This window comes from Coptis chinensis, chromosome 9 (assembly GCF_015680905.1).
Source record: "Coptis chinensis isolate HL-2020 chromosome 9, ASM1568090v1, whole genome shotgun sequence".
NCBI classification, from domain to species: Eukaryota; Viridiplantae; Streptophyta; class Magnoliopsida; order Ranunculales; family Ranunculaceae; genus Coptis; species Coptis chinensis.
In genome coordinates, this window is record NC_141464.1 from 79,485,505 (window position 1) to 79,506,417 (window position 20,913).

The window sequence follows — 20,913 nt, forward strand, 5'->3', positions numbered from 1 at the left end:
CAAAGTCAGATGGAAAAGATTCCTTATGCATCCGCGATGGGCGCTTTGATGTATGCCATGGTGTGTACTAGGCCCGGATATTGCTTTTCGCCCGTTGGGGTGGTAAGCGATTTCATCAAATCGGGTAAAGAACATTGGGAAGGTGTTAAGTGGATATTGAGATATCTCAAAGGCACTTCCAAATCATGTTTGTGTTTTGGTGGAAGTAAGCCCTTACTTGAAGGCCTACACCGATCGCGGATACATGGCGGTGATGTTGACTCGATGAAGTCCACCTCCCGTTATCCGTTACTTTTGCGGGGGCGGTTTCTTGGCAATCTAAGTTGCAAAAGTGTGTTGCCCTCTCCACTTCTGAATTTGTGTATATTGCAGCCACCGAAAGTGTTGCAAAAGAGTTGCTATGGATGAAGAGGTTCTTTGACTAAATAGGGCTAAAGCGGTTTGCTTGTATTACTATGTGACCGGTCGGGCGCCATCCACTTGAGCAAGAATCCGAAGTTTTCATTCTAGATCCAAGACATACACGTCGCGTTATCATTGGATTAGAGAAGTACTCGAGGACAAGCATTTGTGTATCGAGAAGATCCATACCGACAAGAACGGGTCGGATATGATGACCAAAGTCTTCTTTACGAAAGGTAAGTTTGATGTTTGTTGTCTATTGCGGAATGGCAAAAGACACTCCTCCCGCTGATTTGGAAATTGCATGGAGGAAGCCCCTCACCGTTCGGGGGGAGATTGTCGAGTTATCCCTCACATAAGGAGAGAAACCGAGTGGAGAGAAACAAGCGAATTCGCATCGCCTTAAGTCGAGGCTCCCGCTCCCAGATGATGAAGCGCCAGCCAGAGTTCCAAGAACATAGAGGCGACCAGCCAAAGTGAGCGCCAGCCTTCCAGTCTTCAGTAGACTTCGGCCGAGAGTGATAGCGCCAGCATAGCATAATTTTGTGGGCCTTTTCAAGATTACCCTTGAAATTTGGTTTTGGAGATAAAACCAAAATCAAGGTTTTGGAAAACCCTACGAGAACCTAACAAGTCGGAAAGGATTGGAATCCGGACTAAAACAAAGAGAGAGACCTTTTACGAGATACAACCCTCAGAAAGAGATAAGAGTGATCTAGTAAGGTGAGAGACCGTAAGGAGAGATTGTAATCTTCCTTCCCATTTTATTAAGAACTGGCTCTTGTGGAAGTAGGCATCATTGGCGACCACGGTAAATCTTTGTGTTGTGGTTTTGCTTTTTACCGCTTTACATTATTATTTGTTGTTGATATATGTTTAATGAGTTGGGCATGTTAGTATAGGTTGTAGTTGATATTTAGATTTTGTCCGGAGTTGAATTGTGTTCAAATACAAGTTATCTGTGTAGTGGAGGAACCGATTGGTATTGGTATAATCCCCAACAGCTTCTTCATCCATGGCTATGGCAACGGTGGAAAGACAATCAATATAAGGTTGATCAAACATCCCAAAAGTACTCTCAAACTGAATGGAACTACTACCCCTGGATAGTAGGACGGGCCTTTTATATATGTAGAAGCGCCTACTACCAAGTGATAATTCCATGTTTCCATCATGACCACTTATCATTAAAACCCCAAATTTAATTTTCAACATCCCCACTGTTTAAAGATCACACAAATACCCCAAGTGACATTTAAAAGGGTACTGTGGTCGTCTGCACTTGGACAAGGAACTGTGTTAATAGTTTGTGCTCAGGTTGATCGCTTGATCCTAAGTCTCAACTCCTACTATCCATTTTTCCATGGATTATCTGTTCTAAATACCAGTTTATCGAAGTTTTCTTCATATTAACTAATTAACCCCATATATTCCTCGAACTCAACCTGGGTGACTGAGAACTAGCTCCCAAACTGTTACCGTGATTATGGCATGTAACTAACTCGTCGTAATCTCATGTCCTTATTTTCTAAAGCTCCAATATACTTTCCGTTTCGGCCCTGGTGAAAAGGACCAAGAAGTGATATACAACGACCAGACATTTACACCGAACTGGCATAGTGGGCGTCCGATGTCGACTGAATAGAATGTTTAGTCGCTTAATGTTTAGTCGACTTTTGTGCATTTATAGGAATTCGGGGAATGTGCAGCAAAAGTTGATGTTTGTGGACAAACTTGTCCACAAATTCGTTCTGTAGCAATTATAGCTGTGGTGATTGATCATGTGCCAGTTTGAGAGCTTTTATTTGCAGAATGATGACCATACTTGCAATGATCGCAAAATATAACCTAAAATACGCACCATGAGATGATTGATATGTACACCATTTAGTTATAGGGCTTGTCTAATCATTTTGAGTGAACAGCTACCTGATTATTATGGGTTGCTGAGTAAACAAAATGAATTAAAATTGTGCTGCTACGGTATGGGGACTATGGAACGAAATCAAGTCTTGTGGAATTGGGTCTACGCAAAATGACACATCTGCTAGCTAGAGCATTTTTATGGTACTAGCTACTGTGCACGTGGGATCCACAAACTTTTTTTTTATTTTTTTTTTTTAACTTCTAAACATTAAATTACTATTTTACCTCTAAAAAGTTAAAAATAATAATAATAAAATATGAAATTACTAAAATGTCCCTACGTCCACGCACACTCGCCCCTCTTTTTTCTATATATTAAAGATGGGGACCGAAATCAAATTTTCATAGACAAGGTTGAAGTGGTTGGCGGGGACTAAAATCAAGTCTTCGTAGACAAGATGGAGGTGGTTGGCCGCCAAAAAAATAGAGCCTATTCTTTTTTTTTATTTTTTGATAGAAACATGTCATATATTATAGCATTAAAAGTACAGTACTACATTCCAACATATGTCCAGGCAGCAGACTCACATCTTGATTTTTGAAAGCCCACTTAGCTAGGTCGTGCGCTTCAAAATTTGAACCTCTACTAATCCAGTTAACCTTACAAAAGATAAAAGGCTGACATAAGCCCATAATCATACACCTGATCGAGTCTAATTTCCAATTCAGAGCATCTAAGTTACAAGAGTTCTGTAGATTCTATACAACTTGCTTACAGTCTCCTTCAAAAAGAAAACAAACTCTTAAGCATATAACAATATTCGGTAAATCCAAAAGTTGTTAGCAACAATAGAAAATACCCTCTTCGATTCTAGCACATCCAAGTCTACCAGATGTGTGTGGCAACTTCATGTGCTCCCTAGATAATTTGCCATTTTCTCGCTTACTTTTCTCTTCATCAGTCGAGCAAATTTCTATAAAGCTTTCCCAATCTTCTTTTTTTGTACACTTTGGTATGTTTTTGTACACACACACACTCTAAATTCCTAGTTCTGCCCCTAACACAACCACCACGCAAATTGAATAACATTTCCGACAAGCCAACACCCTCACCATGTTGAACAAAACATAGTTTATAAAAACAATCGTTAGAATTGATGGACAACATCTTCACCAAGAAGTGCATCCAATTAAAGGATGAAAACTTCCATTACTCAGTAAAACGAATAGTGAAAACTCACAATTTTAACAACAATAATTTACTCAATTTTTTTGATAAAGCACTAAAAAGTCACAACGTTATACAATATTAATTCGCAGTAACAATAGCATGTCAATAACAACGATAATGATGTGTTACATTTCTTAAAACAAAGAAATTTTTTTAAACAAAAAAAAAAAACAAACCTTTATGAGATGCAAACTAACTAAAATTCCATCAAAGCTAGTTGTGGTAGTGTATATGCAAAACAACCAATTTAAAAAGTTAGAGTTTTGACACAACCCATTATAAGAATGGGAAAAAAAACAAAGGTTATGATACCAATTTATACCTCTACAACATACAAGTACAATCTTCTACAAAAATAAACAACTACTAACTGCTACAAGATACAGCAAGTACTGATTGCAATACTACAAAAATGATATTTCACTCTAAGCTCAAAGCTAGTAACAGATATACCCAACATATGTAACAGATGAATTAGCTCATGGAGTTATAGGTGCTATAAATAATTGAAATAACTACAAAGAAATTGTACCTAAGTTTAGACTTAGTCAAAAGAAGAGTAGGCAAAACTCCAGTCAAATTGTTTATCAACGGAATGATAGTTCTTTGAAATTAGTTTTTTTTTAATCATTCATTTCTTACAAATTCAATAAATTGAACTGACTAAAACTCCTCAATCACTTAATAATTCACATCACAACAACAATGAAATATTCACAAAACAATTTTTTAATACACCCCCATATCATAAACAAACCCTAAACAACTCTAATAAATTTCATGAGAAAGATGCATCATCCCAATATACTAATTAAAGAAAAAATAACATCTTTTTTTAATATAAGAAACAAACCGTGAAATTGAAGCTTGCTGATAACTACTCTATTTCTTTGAAGTTGATGTAGAGATGAAATTGTTAGCTTTGGCGGAATTTGTTGTATATGACGGCAAGTTGCGGTTTTGACCAAATAAAAACCAAAAGAGAGAAAATTGGAAAAGAGCGAAAATTTTGGGGGGAAGATATTCGCGCTTTGGGCTGGGTTTCGGGGAAAATGTTCTTGACATGCTTGGTCAAGTTTTTGTTTGACGGTTATGGACCATCAATTTCATAAAAAGCCCATCAAATATATTCTTGACGATTAGTACCCGTCAATTCCTACCCGGGCCAGAAGTCAAAAAACCCATGTTTTCACCTAGTGATTGGGAGATGAGGAGTCTCCACTTAGCACTGAACCCCAACCTTTGAAAGATATTGTCTATGAAGGACCACTCCACTCTATCATAAGCTTTAGCTATATCCATCTTAAGGGCCAAAAACCCTTTTTTTGTTTTCATATGATTCATATTGTGAAAGATCTCACTAGCTAGGCCAATATTGTCTCCTATACTTCTCCCTTTTATGAAGGCTCCTTAAAAAGGGGAGACAATCTTACTAATATGTGCTTTGAGCCTATTGGCCATAATCTTTGCTATAATATTGTAGTAGAAATTGCACAGGCTAATAGGTCTGAACTTTGACATATGATCCGGATTAGAGATTTTAGGAATAAGAGCAATAAAAGTTTCATTGAAACTAGGGTTCATGCACCCTTGGGTAAAAAAATTTGAACACAGTCAGTAATGGATGGGCCAATAACATCCCAGCACTGCTGATAGAAGCAGCCCTGGAACCCATCAGGTCCAGGTGCTTTCAAAGCTCCCATCTTCTTAACCACATTCCAAATATCATCCCCAGTAGGGCAAGCAGTAAGAATCTCATTTCCTCTATCAGTTATGCAATGAGAGAACAGTGTAAGAATATCTTCATTGATATCAGGTTCATCTGAGGCATAGATATCATCAAAGTATTCTTTTACTGCCATTCCCACCTCCTGCCTACCCTCCTTCCAGCTGCCCTCATTGTCTTTAATCTTTTCATTATGATTTTTCCTTCTTCTATAAATAGTGGATAGGTGGAAGAACTTTGTGTTCCTCCCACCTTCTTTGATCCAGTGTTGGCTAGACTTCTGCTTCCAGAAGTCTTCCTCCTTCTCATACCAATCAAACAAACTAGCTTTCAGCTGTTTTGCCTTCTCATGGTTGGTAGGATTGAAGGCTTTTTGGAGGACCCTATCAAGATTTTTTGTATTCTTTTGATATTATGGAAGATATTATCAAACACTTTTTTATTCCAAGAGGTAAGACTTTTTTCAGTATTCTTTAGTCTATTTATAACCTTCCAATCAGGCATGTCATGAGTTACCTCATTCCATGCCTTATCAATCACAGGCTTACAGAAGGCATCCTTAAGCCATATGCCAAAGAATCTAAAAGGCCTATCCGCATTCTCTACTTTAGGCTTGAGATGGATCATAAGATACAAGTGATCTGATGTAGCATTAGCCACATTCTTGACCACCATACTGGGAAAAAGATCCATCCAATTAGCAATGGCAAAAGCACGATTAAGCCTCTCAAGGATGTTATCTTTAACCTTTCTATTGTTATTCCAAGTGAATTTGGGTCCTTTATAACCCAGGTCAATCAAACCCAAATCATTGATCAAAGAATTAAAATCAAGCATGTAGTTGGTAAAAATAGCTCTGCCCCCTACTTTCTCATCAAAAGATTTTATGGCATTAAAATCTCCAAAAATGATCCAAGGGCCAGGTAAAGCAGGGGCAGTATCTCTAAATTCAGCCCAGAATCTAGGCCTAAGATGTGCATTTGGTTCACCATAAACAAAACTAAAAAACCAAGTAGTAGAACTGTGGTAATCTGAAAGCTTACCTGTTATCTGGTTTGTCGTAGCTCCTAGAACCTCCAAATTGACTCTCAAATTCCAAAACATTACCAGACCACCTCTCAGCCCATTAGCCGGAACACAAAAGAAATTATCATACTTTATCTCTCTACTTAACTGACTGATCTTATTTTCTCCTACTTTTGTTTCAGACAAGCAAATGATCTCAGGTTGATGTTGCCTAACCAGATCCTTTCGATTTTGAATTGCCGTGGAGGAACCTATTCCCGGCAATTCCAGGCTTGTATCATTTCTGAAGAGGCAGCTGTTTGAGGACAGCTACCGCGAACCTTGGAGGAGGACCACACAGACCTCCACTGCTACTTGACTCACCACTGTTACCCTTGGATCTAGCACCACCACCATGCCCACTACATGCACCCCTGTGTTTCCTGTTTTTCTTGGCTTTCTGCTGCTCTCTGAACTTGAGATTGAGACGTTTCACCACCGTTGAGTCATCAACAGCAAGAGGCTGAGGTTGGGAGATACTTTCCTCAGACTCATAGACCAAATTCCTAGGGGCATTCCCTAGTGAAACCTCCTCCGGATGGTTCTCATTGTACACCTCCATGCCTTGTTCTTCTTCGTCATATGGATCATCTTCTTCCTCGTCTGTTGAGTAAGCATCTTCCTATGAGGAATAATCTTCCTCTTCCTCTGAGAAAGCATCTGAAGGAATGTCTTCTTCAGGGATGTCCCCTCCGCCATCTACAGAAGGCTCACTAGAATCCAAAGCATGTTCGGATGGAACACTTGATTCCCTAGAATCGCTAGAAACTGGATAGACTGGGGCATTCTCCGGTATCAGCATGTTCCCCATCCCTCTTGACCTCAGATCATCAGCTTCAAGTTTTTCCCTCTTTGATTTCTGTAAGGCCAACCTCAAACTAATCCTACCCCACCCATGATCACCCATGTCTTCTGTTTCAAAACCCTTTTCTGAGAGATTAAACACTTTCCTTTTTTTCCCCACACCAGTCTCTATTGATTCCTTTCTAATACATATGAAGAAACCTCTCTTTTTTGCTCCTCGAGCAACCAAAGCTTTTTTCCCTCTACCTCGTGTTGGTTGCCCAATGAAACGAAAAAAAGATGACTCAGCTCCAGTCTGGAAGGAGGCACGCTTAGTCCCATCTAATCTCTTGTATTCAAGGAGAGGAATAATTGCCTCGGTAAGGTGACAATCACTGTTATTTGGCGAGGTATAATCACTCCCTATAGCTTTCCCAGTTCCCAAGCTAGCCCCCTCCAAGCCTAGGTCTTATGTTCCCACCGTGACACTCCCCAATTCTGGGTTATTTCCAATTCTTCCAGAAGCTAGATCTGTATCTTGACCCATCACCATGTCTTCCTGGCCACATTCCTTACCCATATCCTCGTCCAGGTCCATATCCGACCCGTTTCTATCTGGGTTCTAGACAACCAAGGCCCCAAAAATAGGTCCTATCGTTATTAAAAGGCACATACATCTCTCTTGTACTTTTTGGGCTTGGGCAAAAAGACCTGGCCCATGATCTATTTCAAAAGAGTTGGGCCCCCCAACCGAGGAACAGTAACGGTCACTGACCCAGACAAAACCTTTCGGAAAGATCCGTTCTGCTATCATGTAAACCTAGTTCTCTCTCCTCATCTGCCACTGGCCTGTTGTCAGTGAGGATTTCCACATGTGTTCTTCTTGGTGGTGTTGTCAAAATCCCAGCCCCGCTCCAATTCCGTTTCATCGATGAGCCTCTGTTCCTTGCTGGAATCTGGTCATACCTCAGTTTTTGTGGTGTTCCAGAAATCATAACTGACACAAGGCTAGGACTTGCTGCCCCATTATAGAACACATTAGCTCTCATCATGAAGGAGAAATTGTTCTTTACATCCCTGGGAGAGCCCCCATACTTCCTTATGTCCATACTGTACTTTTCTCGCTGGTAACAGAAGTGGATATCATGACCAATACATCCACAGAAGTAGCAGAAAATGTCCAACTTCTCATACTTGAAGGTGACTGGGAAAGTTTCTCCCAATTCCGTTCGGAGATCTATGCCTTTGAGTAGCCTCTCCTTGATATCCATCCTCACTCTGACCCTTGCCACCGGTTTTTTGAACTCCGGTGAGCACAGCAGGTTGACCGCCTTAACTTTGCCCAAGCTTAGCCCCACTTTATTTACATTCTCTTCGTTAATCCGATTATTTGGTAGCCCATATATCCGAACCCAGAAATTCACCATATCAAACTTCCAGTCCTCATCTGCTGGCTCATAGGGCTTCCATTTCTTAACAGAGATAATGAAACCTTGCACCATCCAAGGCCCATTCTTCCTGACATGATCATATTCCACAGGGTTCTCAAACTCCAATTTATACAAACTTTTTGTAACAGATTCGATCTTTGTGCTTCCCCTCGTTTGCCAGCATCTATGCAGCTCCTCTGCCAGAGCTTGAAGGGGTATGGATTTGCCTCCAAACAACTTACCTATCAGGGTGTTATGTCCCCCTGCACTTTCTTCCTCATTCTTGCAGCCAATATCGATCACCCTTTTTTCCTTAGAGCAGAAAAGGTTCTGCATTTCAGCTTTGAGTTTTTCAATCTTAGATTTGGATGATTCGTCTGTCTCCATCCTTGTAGATGACTCCTTTGTCAAGGAGTCCATGGTAGCCCCAGAATACAGAGAAGGGGTAAACGAAGATAAGGTTGGTAGAAATCTAACGGACAATACAAGATAAGGCAGTAAAATTATCCAACCAAAATTGATATAAAAGGTACCCACAAAGAGAATTAGATGTTGTAAAAGTAAAAGAGAGAGAGGTGATTAACAGAGAAAGAAGAGAAACTAAATACAGAAGGAGATCACTATGAAATTTGAAGTTTGAATTTTAGACAAAGAGAGAGAAAACTGCTTTTTAAGCCGCAGCAGAGCTTTTATTTTAGACAAAGAGAGGGGAAAACTATGAAATTGACTCCGCCTTTTCCTATATAGAGCCTATTCAAACAAAGCTATTTATATTTTTTTTGTTGTATTGCCGTAAGATGTTGTGTTTGAGATTTCCACTGTATTTTGAGGAGCAGGGTTCAAATCCCACTAGTGTACACTAAATTTTTAAGAATCTAATGAATATGTACTTGATTATTGAGCTTGGACCAGGTATATAGGTTTAGAATCTAAATAATAGAGGAAGATTTAATTATTGGGCCTGGACAATGTAAGTTATTGGCTTTGGCTAGTATAACGATTTAGACATAAATAGTATTTATTGTCTTTTTGGGACCTTAGGCAGCTGCCTAGTTGGTCTTGCCCCGAGAGCCGGCCTGCTGGTTGAGTCTATTCAAAATGGCACATTGCGAGAGCCTTCTTACAGTATGGAGACCGAAATAAAGTTTTCATGGACATGGTAGAGGTGGTTGGCCAATTGTGTCTACTCAAAATAGCACATCAGCAAGAGCTTTCGGGCAATGTAAGTCTTCATACTAAGATCCTTCAATGTAACCGGTGCAAGTCTGTCTTAACCCTATTAAAAAAATTAAAAAAATTGCCTTTCGTGGAGCTCCAGACATTATGATCAATCACTATCAAAAAATTAAAAACATTATGATCAATGGACAACTATATCAAAACTCCATAAGGTGAATAGGTTGTTTTGAGTTTTAACTTATAAGACTTTAATAGGCATACCCCGTGGATATTTGTAACTTGTCTAATTTTTTTTCTTCTTCTATTTTTCTTTACCTTCTCTTTACAAGGGAAACCAGCAACAACCTAATTTGGATAAATCATTTACACAAACGAGCATGTCATTGTTCTAATGTCAAAAGCCCATATGTAACCTCTTCAGGTTGCAAATATTTCAGAATTTGTTTTGTTCAATTATAAGCTCAGTACCGTTACATCCTTCTTGTACAGTTATATGGAGACAAAATAAGTTAGAAGTGAAGCAGGGAACTGTAAACTTCAGCATGACGTTCTGTTGAAGTGTATAATTTGACTAAAATTTAATTAGTTTATCGTGGAGCCCATTGATACATTTTCAGTTCACAAAGAAACATGTCAGATTACCATTACCACCTCCAACCACTGTTTCTTTTCGATTCACACATAAATTACAAGCTCCGCATGCCAACCGAAGTATCCCACATTTCCTTTCTAGTACATTCTAGACATGCCAAACTGAACAGTGCCAACCTTTCTATGAGCAGCTGCTGCAGCTGCAGCACCAATCCCACCAAACTGAGATTTTACCTGCAGCATGTGCGTATCAATGACAATCCTATCATTTGCCTGGTCCGATTTTGTGACCCCTGCTCGTGCAAGATAGAAAGAAGAGTTGATGTCTATTGCTACATCTGGAGCCAACTTGGCCATCATGCTGCATTGCGGGAGTTGTGGTCTGGTTTGAGACATGTCCCTCTCGGCCTCTGTCCCAGACCTTTCTTGTTTTGCCACATTAGTCCTGCGTACACAATATGGAGAAGGGGTGGGCTGTGGAGGAAGCACTGCATTTCTGACATACATCCTTGGCTCGTAAGCATCTTTGACACTACCCCCATTCTCATATTGCACTACTGGGCCAACAACTTTTCCAGGTTTAGCTACAGGGATTTTTGAAATTAAAACAAATTAAAGCATATATAGTGCAATGACAGGGAAAAGAAAAATGATGAGCCAACTAAATTCATTGTTCAAAACAAATGTCATTTCAAAAATTTCAACAAACTGTACTAACCCATTGGAATTCTCTGCTGGGCTTGGAATGTCCTCGACATATTTCCTGACATTCCATCTGTCTCCCTGGGATTCTTGTTGCACGTATCTTCTCGAACTTGCTGATCCTTGTATACACCCAGATTTGGTTGCTCCTTTAGCGGGATTGGGTTTGAATGGACTATTGTTGATCTGCAAATAAACAATAAAATTAGACCTATCACATACAGGTATAAAACTGTATTACTATTATCAAATGGCTGGAGGGTACTAAAAAATGCACACATCAATACATCATCTCATCAAGTATTGGATGATGGTATATCTCATAAGTAAGAAGCACAGGAATACGTAGCATAAGCACATTAATTATATGGAAATCAAGCATGCAATAAAAAATCAAATTCTACACATCCATATTTCTAACTTTCCAAACGAAAAAGGAAGCGTACTTTGTAAACAGAAAATCAATAGTTTAAAATACTCGGACAGTTGGACAGTTATGGCCCCAATGTTTTAAGAAAAGCCTCTGTTCCTCGAAAGGCTCACAACTTGTACAAACAGAGACTGCAATCTCTTCCACCACATTTAAAAAGCACACACATCTTTTAAACTTCTTCCCTCCAAGGCCTGCCGCTTGCACGTCTTTTAATTGTTCTAACTTGAGCAAGGATTAAGAACAACACTCAAACTTCATTTCAAGTTTTGAACTTGAATGTTTTTAGGATATTTCTTTCTAATGATGCAGAATCTATATAGTCTTCTGGAAAAAAGTGTTAAAGAGAAATTTGTCCAGTAAATTAAATTTCCTATGTTTAAATTCAAGGAATAAAACAAAGATAAAAGATAAAAATAAAATCTCCCAGTCGAGCATCTTCAGACTCTTTTGGTATATACATATTACGCGGCTTAAAAAAAGAACAAGTTATCTTACAGCTTCACATTCCATTTTTACAGTGTCACAATTTTCAAAGTCCAGCTTCACCTTTTTTTAGAAGTTCTTAACAAATTTATAAATGAAAAATAGATATATGAAGGAAGGATAAGAAAGAAAAGTGTCTAGCATATTCACCTAGGAAGAGAAGTATGCTTCCTCTCCAGTGGAATGACAGGCCCACTTTTACCACCATTTTCCTCCAGATGTGCAAATTGCTTCCTGAATTGGTCAACAGCACTACAAGAAAGGAGAGAAAATATTGGTACAGTGGGAAAATAAACAAATAACAGTCCATATTGGAAGGTATATAGCAGAGTGAAACCTAATGAGGGAAGCATTCGAACCTAGGGTAAAGAAAGTTCGTCCTATCTGTTCCACTCATGTAATCTTTTAACAGTTGTGGATGGTATTCCAGTATTTCCCGGAAAATTAGCTCTCTAATGTCCTCCTTTGTCACCCTCCGCCTCTCAAACTCAAATTCCAGCTTAGAGATTGGTTGGCAGGATGGCTCTCTCTCAACTTTTGCTAGGCCTTTAAAGTAGGGGTCAGCCAGTGCCTACAGAAAAGTATAACAAGGCAATCAACACAACTAACTATATGTCAATGGATAAACAAGATAAAATTACTTCAGGATGTGCAATAAAAACTGGTAAAAGGACTCTAGATTCAGTACACAACATAAGTCACACGACAGAAAACAAGAAGGAACTACTATCACTGAATCAATGCAACCTTAGACAAAATATAGATTTGATTTCATATTACAATCACAGCTGAAGAGAAACTACAACATCCAAGACTCAGAATCTTTACTTCCTGTTGCAACAAAATTATACCTCTTCAGCAGTTGGTCGATCTTTGGGATCAAATGCTAATAGTCTCTCCAACAACTTAATTGCTAAAGGATCTGCATTTGGGAACTTCTGCGCAAATGTCACCGGCTGCTTCTTCCTCATGCTGGTTAAGTACCTCCGTGCCTTTTCATTTCGAACCTAAAACCAACAAGGATATTACAGTTTAGCAAGGATTATAAAATGAAACTTGAATAAGCTCCAACATAAATTATAGTCCATGGTATCATACCCGAGAAATGGTATCTAATGAAGGTGTTCCAAGCAGATCGGTCATCAAATCCAATTGGTGGACAACATTTTTACCAGGAAACAATGGCTTCCCAGTTAAGACCTCTGCAAAGATGCAACCTATACTCCAAATATCAATTGCAGGAGTGTACTGCAATATAAAACAGAAAAAAACTAATTAAATAATGCTGTCAAGATATATACCATATTTATTACAAGTAAAGACAAAACTAACAGCAAAGAAAGTACCTGAATATACATTTCAACTTGCAGGGGAGTTCAATACTCCTTCCTGAACAAGCATTTATTTGTTCTAAGTATTACTAAAAAAATCCCATGAATGACATAGAAGTTTCAATCACTCAAGATTGCGGTAAATACGTTAATGATCACACTCATAAACCAAAACTCCATTACATAGTTGTACTTGAATTCTTGTTTTTAGCAAAACAAAAAAATAAAATAAATAAACATAATAAATTGCTTTCCAACAAATATAATAAACAGCATAGATACATCAAAAGAAGAAGTAAGGAATAGATGTCAAATTGGTGAAGTTCCTACGGAAGTTCAAGAAAATGAGACATAAGTAGAGTTGCATATATATATTGATATAAATAAACACACAGCGAAAGAGAGGTAATCAAGCGCATCTAGTTTATAATTTATAATGTAGTCAACACACATATTTCCACAGAACTGAACATGGGCAAGGAGGGGGTGCTAAAGCATATCAAGCATATATCGTAGTCAACATAAACAACAACATTCTACACTGCTACACAGAATAGTGCATATTAGCTAGTACTAGTACATTATTTCAAATAACACAAGATGTTTTAGATCTAAGCAGTCAAAGGCTTGCCTAGGCCCTAAGCTCAAATGGAGCACCTCAAGCCTAGAGGGGTCAGTGCTCGCTCAAAATTGCCCCACCAACAGCGCCTAGCCAGCACATACATCTTTATAGGCATATGTGATTAGGTTCAGATAAAACCTCTCGCATTCAGCCAATACATCATTTCCATGCAATACTCTCATACCATAAAATACTAAAAGTCCAAGTAAAAGCCAATGCAAGGGAACCAAGTCCAAAATAGGAATAACACCACGCAACGCCATTCCATATTGAGTGAAAAGGGGCAAACAGTGATTGAATGATGGAAACGTTTACATACTTTCATCTATGGAACAGTAACAACTGTTCGTACAAATTGCCAAAAAAAAAGGAAAAGAAAAAGAAAAAGAAGAAGAAGAGTATATCCAAATCAACTAATGCCCGGGAAAAAAACACACCTTTGAGAAAAATGATCCGCATAGCTCGGGAGCTCTATACCATCTTGTAGCAACATAATCCTACAAAAAGAATATGTTTCGGACAGAATATTAAGATGCATATATCAAACGTGTTACGCATTAAAAAGAAGACTTGTCTGAATGGAGAGAAGTAACAGGGAAAGTGGTATGCATTAAAAAGCGGATTTGTTTGAATGGAGTGAAGAAACAGGGAAACAAAATATACTCAAACACAATACAACTCAAACTCGAAATTCAAAACTCACGTCCAAAATATTGTAGTAGGGGTATCGTTGAATGCAACTCTTGCCAACCCGAAATCACAAATTTTGAGTTTGCAATTTGCATTTGCCAGTATATTCTTCGGTTTTAAATCTCGATGGAACACATTCGCTGCAACCAAAAAAATTGAGCATCAGATGCATAAACTCATCAACACAAAGTTCAGGTTCCCAGAGAACAAATACAACAAGCTACTACAATAGTTGGCCCAATGAGGGAATTGAAACCGACATTCACAGAAAAAAAGATCAAAATGTGAGAAATTCTTTCTAAGATATTCATTAAGTAAGCATCAATCATGGGCTTACGAAACCTCCTACCTATGCTTAGAGAGCTACGGTGAACAAACACAAACCTCCTTGGTATCCTTTGCATTATGGTTCCACATAACAATACATTATACATTCAATCAGAAATGAATACGGGAAGCGTGACCATGAAAGAAAAATATGGTTAATGCATGATGTATACTAAATGTGAACCCCCCGCAAAAACACTTTTCTAAGTCCACAATTTCCAACTCGTTACAACCAAGACTATTGACTTGCCATCGGCATTAAAAGTTGATAACATTTAACCTATCAAGGGATAATCGGAGCCCCAACCAAAAAAGATCCAAATCCCACCAGAATTTATTAACAAGTGGGTACTTACTAAACACAATATGACCAGCTATATAGTTTAGACTCTGCAAGTGAGATCGCATTTCAGAAGGAAAATTTGTGCAATTGGGCTCTATTAATAACATAAGCACGAACCACTCAATCATGTAACAAAGTTTAAGATATTAAAGTAACTAAATAGGAAAAGCTTCACCCACAAAATCAATTGATACAATCTTCAAATGACAGATTGTAAAGTCGAAAAAGAATAAGAAGAAATATCTTATTACCTGTATGTATATACTTCAGCGCTCGTAACAACTGATAAAGAAAGAACTGATAGTGTTCCCGAGTCAAGTCATCATTGGCCTTGATAACTTGATGAAGATCCGACTCCATGAGCTCAAAAACAACATAAATATCCTTAAAATCCCTTCTTGACGGTGGAAGCATTATGTGTTTGATTTCAACAATGTCCGGATGTCGTAGAAGCCTGAGAAGTTTTATCTCACGGAGTATTCGAGCAGCATCAGAGATATGCTCAAATATATCATGTATTTTCTTTATTGCAACTTTTTCTCCAGTATGTGTGTCTATGGCTGAGCACACAACACCATAGCTTCCTTTCCCAACAACCTCCTGAATTTTGTATCTATTGGCATCACCGTAATCCGAAAAGAAATCCATTTCTGTTGGACTCTGTTGAAATAAAGAACCAAGTCAAATCCCATAATCAGAAACTATACTGTATACGTGAGTCACCAAAAAGCTACTCAAACTATAGTCACATGAAAATGGATCACATTAAAACTATAGCACAATCAGCTACAATGATATAGAGCTTCAAGGTCAATGATGCGAATACCCCATAACAACATAATTATCTCATAAAAACAAGTTGGCTCTCTCATTCAAGCATAATTTCATACTTTTTAGCCAAAAAAGCAATAAGACCAATCATAAAAGGTAAAAGGAATAATTATTCATAGATTCCTCCATATATTAATCATTTTAAGACAAACACAAGGCTCACAATCTCTTCCCATACCAATAAAGGCAATAAACATAATTTATTACTCTCTGAAAACAGAATTAGGTTCTATTGCTGGATATATAACTATAAGACAATAACAACAGTTTCAAAAAAAAAAAAAAAAAAAAAAAAAACTTGCACCAGCTGATAACATGTTTATAAACTAGTGACAATCAAATTAGTCTAATGGATCTATTTCACAGCTGATTTCAATAAAATAAGGAAAAGAATCAAACCTTCTTTCTCTGATCTTGTTGCATTATTTTTTTCTCCACAGCTTTCTCCACCAAATAACTTCACTTTCTAAAACTAAATTTCACCCAATAATAAAAAAAAATCAAAATTTTACAAATAAAACTTTTTTACAAACAAACAATTAACCACATTTCCCCCATCTACCCCTACTTCGAATCACAAGACCACAATCTCTTCTCAATTTCTCTGATTTCTTTACAAAACATATAACCAAATCCCTCATGCACAACTCTTTATCCGTTTTTTCTTTATATTTCTCAATGCCCACTCTCTCCACAACAATCATAGATCAAATAAAACAGATTTCATAACCATACAAAAAAAACGTTTTTTTTTATACAGTTTTTTCGCAAAATTTTGATTTGGTGTTTGTTAGAATTTGAATTGTGATCTAATGAGTGGTTAAAGATTGAATCTTGACGATTGGAAAGTGGAGATCTGAGGAAGGGGCAGAAGAAGAAGAAGAAGAAGAGAGAGAAGTGAAGAGAGAGAAAGAAAGAAACGAGTAGGAATCTAGGGAGGTTTTTTATACTTACTCTTTCTTATCCGTAGTGTATTTTTATACGGCAGTGGTCGTATATGGTAATTTTGTTTTTCATTTAAGGATACTTTTGGTTTTTCACTTTAGTTGGTCTTTATTGGTCGGTAGAGTATTGGATTCTTTACTCCTTTTTAGAGATTTTGTCTCTTTTTTAAACCCACTGTTGAAAATATCGTAGAACGTCTAGAATAAAAATATTCGATATTTCGTTATTCTCTATATATAGTTAAGGAAATATTAGTTCAATTTGGATTTTGATCCTATCTCAAATCAAGTTTAATTATCTATTCCAATGGACTAATATAGACAGAAAAGTTTATCAGATCGATTAAAGGGCGTGGTGTTCTACAAAAAATAAATTGTCAAAACTCAAAAGTATAACTACGTTTAAAAATGGAAGCCCTAGTGTAACTACCTTCCGTTCTGCGCTCATGTCACTAGCTATAACATACGTATCCACACCAGGTCGTATTTCCACCAGTTCGTATCACTTGACCAACACGTCACAACGATTCAAACTTAAATCGTCCCAAATCTCAATTATGGCTATATATAGAAGCAAATCATCCAGCACAATCTTTGAGTTAAGTCAACGCTCCAATCAAGAATATATTTATTTTGTAATATCATGAGTAATGGCGAATTATCAAGATAGCACACAATGTAGATCTACAATTGATAACGGTCTAAAACAAATAAAAAGGTCAGCTCAAACATCTATAAATATAGATAAATGAATTACGTAAGGTTTGATTCAAATTTACTCCGAAAAACTTAATACATAGGTAACTTTTATCCCAATAAATAGTGCAACTATTTCTTATCAATCCCAACCTCAAATCGTAAGTCCAAAAATACTAAACCTCTATACATATAAAACACCCACTATAATTAAAATTTTAATAGTTAAATGAGGTTTGATGCAACGTTACAACTAGTGCAAGATGAGTGTCAACTCTGGAATTTGGTATTGAAAAATATGAAAAATGAAGCAAAATGATATGTAGTAATAGACGACACTGATGTTTGGCAAACCAATTGATAATGTCTAATCAAGTGACAAATCATATATTGATCGAACTTCATTTATATTTCCAATGAACATGAATATATTGTTTTCAACACTATGACATAAGGTGAATTAAGCTCTATAAATAGCACGCGTTACAAATAAATTCTAACATGATGAACGCGTCCATCACAGATCACACTTAATAAGACGTCACGAGAGGAGAGGTGATCAACGAAGCTACCCCATTGCTCTTCTGTACCAAGGATCAGCTGGCACAAATTTTATATAGCCAGGTGATCCACATTTTCCTTGTTAGTTTTGCCAACTACATTGTAAGAGAGTTTCATGGTCGGTCGGTGGGAAACGCCACCGACACCAAACCTGACTTATCAGAAGTCAGAACAACTCGGCTAATACTTCAAACTCAACTTGGCTTGGCTAATACACATGGTTTATGTTACTACACGTGTTATCAGGACAAACGCATTCATTCAATAATGTTAAATGTACACATTAGACACGAGAAGTGCGAGAAGTAGATCGTTTAACAAACCTATTTAATTTGCAATCATGCAGAAGCTATAGAAAGTTGCGCTTAACCAATCATCTATTTTTTTATCTAATAATATAAAGTTTGATGTCTCTGTCATTTAACAACAATGATATGAGACTTGATTTGATCAAGCTTTTCTATTTTTTTCTACAAGTTGTACCTCAAGTTGTACACTTGTACGTGTGATGTGCATGATTGTTTATTGAGGTCATCGATCAAAATTAGCAATCAATAGAGTTATTAGTTTGGAAATGAGTTAGATTCTACATTGCTGTGAAAAGTGAACAGTACACAGTTATCTTCCCCTGATGAACTCCCAAATAGGTCGTCATTGATATCTTTTACTTTGTAATAATTAAGTTGAGATTCGACTAAAAATATTTGGAGCGAGTCAAGTTTAGAAACGGTGTCGGAAGTTCAGAAAAGTGAGCTTTTAAAGGTCTGCAATTTTTGCAAAATAAACCAACAAGCATTTCCTGGTACTCAAAGCCTATACTTGAGGATGTTTTAGAAGAGCTTGTTACTTTTGATAATGTAAATATTAAGTGGATCTATAGATCTGCCAACTGTGTAGCCCATTAGTTCTGGACAAAACTGAATGGTTGTCAAGGCCACCTAGTTGGTTAACTCAATATCTTGAGGAAGATACACTGTCTGTAACCCCAGAACTTTCAGTACCTTAAATATATATATCTGTTGCTTACCAAAAAAAAAAAAAGTTTAGAAACGGTTTTTAGGGTCAATTTCAATCTCACAGGTACTAAAATGATTTCAGCTTATATTGTCTCAAAAGATGAGTGGGAATAATTCTAAAGAATCAGACACATTTAATTAAAAGTACGCCTCTCACTGACTTGAGCATACACACAAAATTACATAAAAAGAATGAGTGAATTAAGTTAAATTCAACTATGAGGTAATACGAATACCAGGCGTACGTACAGGCTTACTGGAACAGGACGTGCATATTACTTACTAATCAGCTAGTTGTTAAGTAAGAGAGAGACTAGCTACTAATGGCCGGATATACTTTACTAATCAGGTAGTTGTTAAGTAAGAGAGAGAGACTAGCTACTAATGGCCGGATATACTGTAGTGACCATGGGATGTATATCATGTATGTGTAATGTAATGCAATTGTTTTTCAAAACTCCAATAGATACCAAAAATATATATAAATATAATCTACGTACGACCAACATTCTTCTCCTGATCTTCAATTCTCTTTTCAATTCTTCTTCTAACCATCTTCTTAATTGTTCGATTAAATTGGGGACCTACTACATTAACAATGTGAGGACAAAAATGGACAGGCTTAGAGATCTTTGATTTTGGGACTGATTGAATGAAATCAATTAAACACCCAACAGTTATGGAAATTGGATAACATCACAATGACCTTCTGCAAAAAGGTGCATTCTGCAAATGTCAATTTACGATTTTGCATATTCATATTTAATTTAGCCAAAAGTCATGGAGACAGTCCAGAAAATAGTTGTAACTGCATGAAAGATGTCACATTGGTTTATTCCAAATTTTTCACAATTATGAAAAACAAGTCTTTTGAAGTTTTATACAGGTAGCTGTAACCGGCTATGGAAAAAATGAAACGTTATGGTGATAAATCCCTTTGAGTTAGGAACCAACGCCGGCAAAAATCACACTGCATGTAATGCAATTGTTTTTCAAAACTCCAATAGATACCAAAAATATATATAAATATAATCTACGTACGACCAACATTCTCCTGAAATTCGATCAATCTAGACTGAGTCACATTGAATACAATTGCACTTGGGTCTTCCTGCAACATGCATTCTGCAAATTCAATTTATCCAAATCAAATTCTGCAAATGTCAATTCTTAAATCAAAATAAAAATCATTTTAGTTGGATGAGTTATAATAGAGCATTCCCACTGTATGTGCTTTTATTCACCTCTTTTTTGTTCAAAATTTTTGCCAAAAGTGAATATGGTGATGATTATTTTTCCAAATCAAAACGAAAGTGAAATCTTCAATTAAGAAAGTGGATTTTTTTCGGTTTTTTTTGTGTTTTTTTAAAATTTTTTGACGGAATGTTCTCTTTTTTCGAATTTTAGACATTTTTTCGTCCAGATGGAATCTAACACCCCGTCCGAGATTAATATTCACTTTTGCATTAGGCAGTCTCATCTTGTTTTTCACCAAAACGTAGAGATGTCCATCATGCCCGAAACCCGTCCAAAATCCGAACAAAATACCCGTATCGAACCCGACAAAACCCAAACCCGAACCCAACCCGAAATACATAGGGTAGGGTTTGGTCACACTCTCTAAACCCAAGCCGACCCAAGTCCGACCCGATAATTTAGCC

General features: G+C 37.2%; 3 protein-coding genes across 3 annotated transcripts; all 3 read right to left on the reverse strand.

Annotated features, from left to right (window-relative positions):
- Positions 1-5,079: 5,079 nt before the first annotated feature.
- On the reverse strand, positions 5,080-6,852 carry LOC147478444 (uncharacterized). The gene is made up of 3 exons (XM_086586249.1): positions 6,594-6,852; positions 5,715-6,502; positions 5,080-5,628 (listed from the first exon to the last, which is right to left on the reverse strand). Exons 1-3 carry the CDS (start codon positions 6,850-6,852, stop codon positions 5,080-5,082), a joined length of 1,596 nt encoding a protein of 531 aa, XP_086442375.1.
- Positions 6,853-7,840: 988 nt separating this feature from the next.
- Positions 7,841-8,923, reverse strand: LOC147478445 (uncharacterized). The gene has a single exon (XM_086586250.1). The coding sequence runs from the start codon at positions 8,921-8,923 to the stop codon at positions 7,841-7,843; it is 1,083 nt and encodes a 360-aa protein (XP_086442376.1).
- A 1,284-nt stretch (positions 8,924-10,207) lies between these two features.
- On the reverse strand, positions 10,208-16,956 carry LOC147478446 (mitogen-activated protein kinase 20-like). The gene is made up of 10 exons (XM_086581815.1): positions 16,435-16,956; positions 15,456-15,864; positions 14,547-14,674; positions 14,282-14,341; positions 12,990-13,139; positions 12,743-12,898; positions 12,251-12,462; positions 12,042-12,143; positions 10,992-11,161; positions 10,208-10,857 (listed from the first exon to the last, which is right to left on the reverse strand). The coding sequence occupies exons 1-10, from the start codon at positions 16,456-16,458 to the stop codon at positions 10,412-10,414; spliced, it is 1,857 nt and encodes a 618-aa protein (XP_086437941.1). The 5' UTR covers positions 16,459-16,956; the 3' UTR covers positions 10,208-10,411.
- Positions 16,957-20,913: the final 3,957 nt, after the last annotated feature.

Coding starts and splice junctions, on each gene's coding strand:
- LOC147478446 (XM_086581815.1), bottom strand. CDS start 16,458: ATGCAACAAGATCAGAGAAAGAAG. Junction 14,342..14,546: donor CTACTACAATATTTTGGACG/TGAGTTTTGAAT, acceptor TTCTTTTTGTAG/GATTATGTTGCTACAAGATG. Junction 12,463..12,742: donor ATCGACCAACTGCTGAAGAG/GTATAATTTTGT, acceptor ACTTTTCTGTAG/GCACTGGCTGACCCCTACTT.
- LOC147478444 (XM_086586249.1), bottom strand. CDS start 6,852: ATGGAGGTGTACAATGAGAACCATCCGGAGGAGGTTTCACTAGGGAAT. Junction 6,503..6,593: donor TGAGTCAAGTAGCAGTGGAG/GTCTGTGTGGTC, acceptor TGCCGGGAATAG/GTTCCTCCACGGCAATTCAA. Junction 5,629..5,714: donor ATGACATGCCTGATTGGAAG/GTTATAAATAGA, acceptor TAATATCAAAAG/AATACAAAAAATCTTGATAG.
- LOC147478445 (XM_086586250.1), bottom strand. CDS start 8,923: ATGGACTCCTTGACAAAGGAGTCATCTACAAGGATGGAGACAGACGAA.